Here is a 6,552-nt window from a genome sequence, read left to right as displayed (position 1 = left end):
TCTCTCTTTTAGAAGACAAAATTAATACCTTTGGCTGATTTTTGAAATTCATAGTATTATGAGAGAGTAGTTAACCTAAAACAAAAAGTACAAAAAACTGAATCTCTGTTTTATATTTTATCACACATATATATATATATATAACTCATCACAAATCAGATAACCCACTAAATCTGAGCAATAGTGTCACCATCAGTAAAGATATGTACAGAGATCTAGCATCTGTTTTTCAAAGGCATACATCAGATATAGTTAATATAATTTCAAAAAGTAAAAGAATACATTATTGGTTGCTGAAATTAGTGGAATATGTTCTGCCTGCATGGTCGTGTTGATATTAATCAATTCCAAAGTAGGATGACCATGAAATTGTGAAGGGGTGCTTTAAACCGGACTCATACCCTTTTTTTGCCTGTTACAGTTACACGTAACAAGTTACATGTGCAAGTTACACTTGCATCTTGAAACATCAGCTTTAAAATTATAGGGATTTACACAGTCTGCGTACATGCATACTTTCATGTTTGTAGTTAAGACTGTCCAGTCCAACATCAAATAGCTTCAGGCACTGACTAAGAGTTATACTTTATTGTCTTTGCAAGTCATTATGCTCAAGCTCCATCAGTACTTTGGGAAGCAAACCTGTGATGCATCTATGCCTGTTCAACTTGCCATATGTAATTACAGTATATTATATTAGCATTATGTTATTTATTTTAAAGTGTTCAGTCTCATTACAGTTGAACTGTTATTTTGACTTGTTATCCTCTAATGGTATGTTTGTTAATTTACAAGAATAGCTTCCATTCCATTACTGTCAACTGTTTCAAATATAAATACTAATTCAAGTAAAAAAAGGAAAATTCTAGAATTTTACAGCTTCTACTATTTTCTGGCAAGTCAGTGCAAGATTTCTTTTGCAAAAGAGCAACCCATTTCCTTTGCACACTGTGCAGTGTCACTTGTTTATATCCTTGAAGTTAGCATCTATCTTCTTTTCTTTGGCAGCTGTGGAATAGATCGCATCTTTGATCAGGAGTTCATCTCACTACAGATCACTGTCATCCCCAAAAGCTACTGATACATGAGCCTTCTCAAATAAGGTGTTTTTGTTGTTTCTCTCTTTTTTTTTTTTTAATTTTTTTAAATTTAAATTTGCTACAGCCAAGGCATTAATGACACTAGCCACATCTCACAATAACATTACCTTTTATTAGAGATCTTATTTTACATATCCCCATAAGATATAAAACCTTCCAAGAGAAAATAGCAAAAACCTTCGGCTGAAATCAGTTTGTTTCAGACAATATGAGCAAGTAAACCAAAGACAATTACGATAATGGAATGTAAAAAAAAAAAAAAATGAGTACAGGTACAACTCTGGTAGGAAAGTAATTACAAGGTTTTAAACCATTTCTTAAACAGCATTGTCTTTAAAACCATATTGAAAGGTAAGGATGCTTGGCTCTCTTAACCAGTAGTTACAAACCCAGCAGGGATAAAAATCAAAAGAACCCCCAAGATAATAGAATTTAATTAGATGGCCAATTCACAAAAATACAGCATAAGAATTCATTAAGACTTGTTGGGGAAAAAAACCCAACCAAAAAACCAAAAAAAACCTGCAAGCCAACAACCCAAACCACCATCCTCACTGACAGCCACAATCCAAGCAAATTAAAGCAAAATTTATCATGAGACTTTGACTGGAGTTTTGACTTAAGGATTTCAGGAAAGGATCTCGAATTGAAAGCTGTTGTTACACAAAAAATGCAATACAAAGGAACAAAGATTAAATCTGCTGGTTAAGGAAGATTCAGGCATCATGATTGTACAGCTAATGAGGAAAAAAAAAGATTGAATGCTATACAAAGGATCTTTTGAAGGAATTCCAAGAGGCAAGATACTTTAAAACTTTATTGCATCAAAATTTTACTTTTCCGCCTAATAAAACTGAAATAGCATTTTGAATATTTTCTTGCACAGAACACATAAAGTCCCTTAAACATTTTAATTCTGAAGATGCAACAAAATAAATGTTATGAGAAATTCCTGCTGGAAAGTCTACCAAGCTTTGAGTTCCAACAAAAAATAGTATTTTCAAATACTATATCTAAGAAAAGTTACAGTACATGTTTATTGCATGAAAACATCCATTTATTGGATCCATCTGATTCTTCTATTTGTGGTTAGTGTTCTTATATTCTTGATGTAACTTGCACCAGATCCTACTAAGTATTCACATTATTACAAAGCACACAGTAGATTGAATTAAGTAGGAAAATCTATACAATCTCAGAGATCCAACCTGGGACAATGCATGAAATATAAGTATGACCTTCATTTTCTTATAAGATAGCCTGTAGCTACATGATATAATTTGATGATCTTTGATATTTGATACAATTGTGGAACAACAGTGATGAAATTAAATACAGGAGGTGATATTAGAGCAAGCACATCTTTTTACCAATTATGATGACTTTTCATGCATTAGTACTGAAGGTAAGCAACGATGAATGGAAAAGTAAAGCATAATAGAAATATAGAAGAATGAGCTATGAAAATAAATGAAGACTAGAAAATGGGATCATATTCAAGTGACTGTTTATATATATTAACTGTAAAACAGCAGCTCTACTTACAGAAATGTTTTTCACACTTGGATGGCTTAAGCACTAAATGTGAATTAATATGAAACAAAGTAAAATTAAGTCTCCATTCTTCAGCAACATGAACACTGGCAATGTAACTGAGGTTGCAAGTTTGCAAGTTTGAAAAATGTTGTTTAAAATATAGGCACATGATTCTGAATTAACAGGTCACCACAGTCTGTGACATGCAAGCACATGTTTTGATAGGTTTGCAAATCATGTCTTGCTTACTATCAACTCTCTGCATCAAGTTGCAATTTTCTTGAAAGCAGCTGAATTTAGCCTTTACAGTAACTCTTTTTTGTCTGTGTTTCAGGTTATGATATAATATTAATACATTCAAATAGTCAAAATGTTCAGAATAAGATAGCACAATCTTGGTGCAGGAGTACGTAGATCAGAGGGTGGCCAGCATTGTCAAATAGGAGATACACAGCTTAAGTATTATATAAACTACTTTTTCCCCAAAAACACTAACACAGACACCAAAATTGTAACAAGACATATCAAAAAATAAGGCACATTTATTTTGATATGGTAATCTTGAAATAGAAAACTCATTTCAGAGAATATTGGTATCTAAATGAGTTTTATAAAAAATTTTGTATTCATGATAACTATGGACATTTCTCATCATGGTAATGGAATAATTGCACATATCCCAGTGTGTCAAGTAACAAAATGGGAGTTTTATTAAACATTTCCATTGCAAAATTACTTCATAGGTTCGTGTTTTCCTATTTACATAACTCAGGTGGAATGGTAGCAGTATTAAAATCTACCATCACTTATCACAAGTACTGCAGGCTTTCATTTTACCACAATTAATAATCCCCTTTGTGTTGAATAAATTGAAATTAATTGTGGAATAAATTGAGATTATTGTCATTTATATAAATGATTGTAAATATTTGGACATTAGCTACTACACAAGAACATTTTATCGTATTTTATTTCCAAGCTGCATCAGGACTTTCTAGATTGAGTTATTCATACATAAATGCATCAAGAATCAGCAAAGGAAGGCTGTTTAAAATCCAATCCCCTCTTTATGAAACTTAAAACACCAAAAGCATCATTAGTTAGCATTTAACCTGAGATTTAATCTGTTGAGAGGTTAACATCCTTAGAAATTTCTTCACTTATTGTATTAACTTATACTGATGTTCATATTTTATGGGGGGGGGGGAACCTGAATAAACAAAAAAGTTGCTTGCAACATGGCTTTTCACTGTGTGGTCAAAAAAAATTATAGAATGCATTTTTTTCTCACAGTATCCAGAAGCTGGAACAATATTAATCTGCTTCTTATTGCACATGAAAATAAGAGGAGATGTAATTGCAGATCCTTCTTCTCTATCTGAGTATTAAAGCAAGATTTCATTTTAGCCGAATCCGGAACGTATTTATCTCCATAGAACTCATATTTATTTCACTTATATTTCTGCCATCTGGAAATGAATGCATCAAAGATAAAGATGTGGGTGTAAGACTTTCCACTCTGAATTTGTTAAAGAGCTTATGCACCTTTATCTGGAGGGGAAAGAAAGAAAAAAACAAAAAGCAAACAAAGAATTGTATTTAGAAAAGGCAGTATATATCTTAAAATTATACATCTCCTTACAGGTACCAGCACAGCAATTCACTCACTAAAGACTATAAATATTTTTAAGTACCATAAACCAAATACTATATACTAATTCAGAACTTTTTAAAAGCAGTGTTCACTTGCTACATTTCAAAGGAAGTTAAATGAATACATTAAAAACTACTAGAAATATTAAAAACCTTCTTGTTTCTTATTAAAACAATATTTACTCTTCTCCCTAAAGAAAATCCTAAATCTATTTTAAAATTTTATTACAAAATTGCTACAGATTAATTACCTTCCATTCCATCTATAACCTTCAGAAAAAAATTATTTATATTTCATAGTTTTACACATCACATCAATTCTATAAAAATCTTAAAATACTTAGATATTTGTATTGGGGTAGGTCATTTAAGAGAGAATGGGCAGACAAAGAACATGCTATAATAAGAAACAGTCACATAACTTGTGGGTATATTAGTAATATTCAAAAGCTGCACTTTGGAATATGTAACTTGATTTCTTTTACTTCATAAAGTTCTAAAAGACTATTAAAAGTTAATGAGATTAAAACTAGTTTACTTCTTGATGGTTACAGGGTTATTCCCACAAACCAGCAGATTCACAACTTTATCAAATGGAAAGCAGCTTTCAAGGTAAATTCTACCATTATCCTGAAAGTATAACTCTTGAGAAATAAATACCTAGCCTTCACCTACAATATGACTAAAGTATCAGTGTTTATGCAATACTCATAAGGTAAGCTGCCCATAAAATATCAGCATACCTTTCCCTGAGTAGTGGAACAGAGCAGACCCGTGTCTCTGTTTGAAAATCTACAGTCAAATCCCTTCCTGTGAAGAATCAGAGCAGCTTCATCCGATGGCTCGGTATCTACCTACAAATAAACAAGATAAAATATTACTCACAAAGTAGAAGTAAGAAAGACATTTTAGACCTCATAAAATTATCATTATCATACAGTGATACAGCCACTTATACCTTAAAAAATGTTCAGCCTAGATTCAACCCTCATGGGTTTTTTTGAAATTTATAAGACTAAACACAGAAAGAACCGAACTGCAAAGAGTTGAGACATTCAATGTACTACAGAACATAAATGTATGTTGTCGAGGTTAAAGCTCACTTATACAGACTTAGAATTGAAGTGTAGTCATCACAGTTGTATTAATTGACTTTCCACAAAAATTATACAGCAAAACTGAAAACAAAATGGAAATCATGTGAACTACAATAGTCATATTTAAATACTCAATGTGACTATGTTGAACAAACTTTCATGTTGCAAAGCTGCTCTCTAACACGGCTTAAGGTGTACAGAAAACTGTACACTGAAATACAAATATGAAATAAATTTTATGGTTATCTATAAGATATTCAGTGTTCTTGAGCTTCAACAGACGTCAAAGAGTAACTCAAAAGTAACCAACAATCTTAACGTCCTAGTTTGGATCAAATCACTAAAACCACCACTTAGGGCAAATCACAGCATAGAATGCCTCAAATCAGAATCTTGTTTTCATATGTCAAAACAGAGTCACAGCCTAGAACTGGATAGAACTTCTTTCATTTACACTAAAATGTAGAAAACCACTCTTGTACAGCAGGAGTAACAGCAAAAAATTCTTCACATTTTAGATCAACTTGCATGTAAACCAACTTCACACCACATGAGTGGCACATCACAACATACCCTTCATAGAATCATAGAATTGATCAGCATGGAAAAGATCCTTAATAATTCTAAGTCTTAACATTAATGTAGCCACTATCCAAAGCCATGCCAGTTCTTCAGGCTATTATCCTCTTACTTATTTCTGGTTTACTTGCTTTTGCACTGGTGCTTTTTCACTAAAGCTTCTGCCATGAGTTCGGTTCACTTCTGGTACTTCAGAAACCTATGCCAGTGAGCACTAGACACTTTGTCATGCTTTAGTTCTTGAAGGTGTACCAAATGAGAGGTCTTACCCTAACAGACTTTCCATATAGTTTTCTTCTCATAAAGGAGTTCTTGAATCAGCCTGAACCAGCTTCTTTGAAACCCAGCATGACACAGATTCAAAGTGCAACAAATCTGTAGCATTAAGTACTCATTCAAATAATAAAAAAATGGTAAAAAAATGGTAAAAAAAATTAAAACTTAGTGGTTTTAATTTTCCCATTTAAAATGGTAAAAAATTATTCAGCAGTATTTGGAATTGAAATGAGTTCCTTTTTAGTAAAACACTGACAGTAAAAAACTTGGCATAGTTTACAAATCATGACTAAAACTCAGTTTGAGAAGAT

General features: G+C 32.2%; 1 protein-coding gene across 1 annotated transcript in view; it reads right to left on the bottom strand.

Annotated features, from left to right (window-relative positions):
* Positions 1-1,192: 1,192 nt before the first annotated feature.
* Positions 1,193-6,552, bottom strand: part of MAN2A1 (mannosidase alpha class 2A member 1) — a 111,608-nt gene continuing 106,248 nt past the window's right edge. The window contains exons 21-22 of the mRNA XM_029959928.1: positions 5,033-5,143; positions 1,193-4,187 (exon numbers count right to left, since the gene is read on the bottom strand). Of these exons, the coding sequence (XP_029815788.1) occupies positions 4,035-4,187; positions 5,033-5,143 (264 nt within the window). The 3' untranslated portion in view covers positions 1,193-4,034. The remainder of the gene's footprint in view (positions 4,188-5,032; positions 5,144-6,552) is intronic.

Source organism: Manacus vitellinus, unplaced genomic scaffold (assembly GCF_001715985.3).
Source record: "Manacus vitellinus isolate BGI_N305 unplaced genomic scaffold, ASM171598v3 scaffold_23_pilon, whole genome shotgun sequence".
NCBI lineage: Eukaryota > Metazoa > Chordata > Aves > Passeriformes > Pipridae > Manacus > Manacus vitellinus.
The sequence above is the reverse complement of the archived record's forward strand: the minus strand, read 5'-3'. Positions and strand labels throughout refer to the sequence as shown.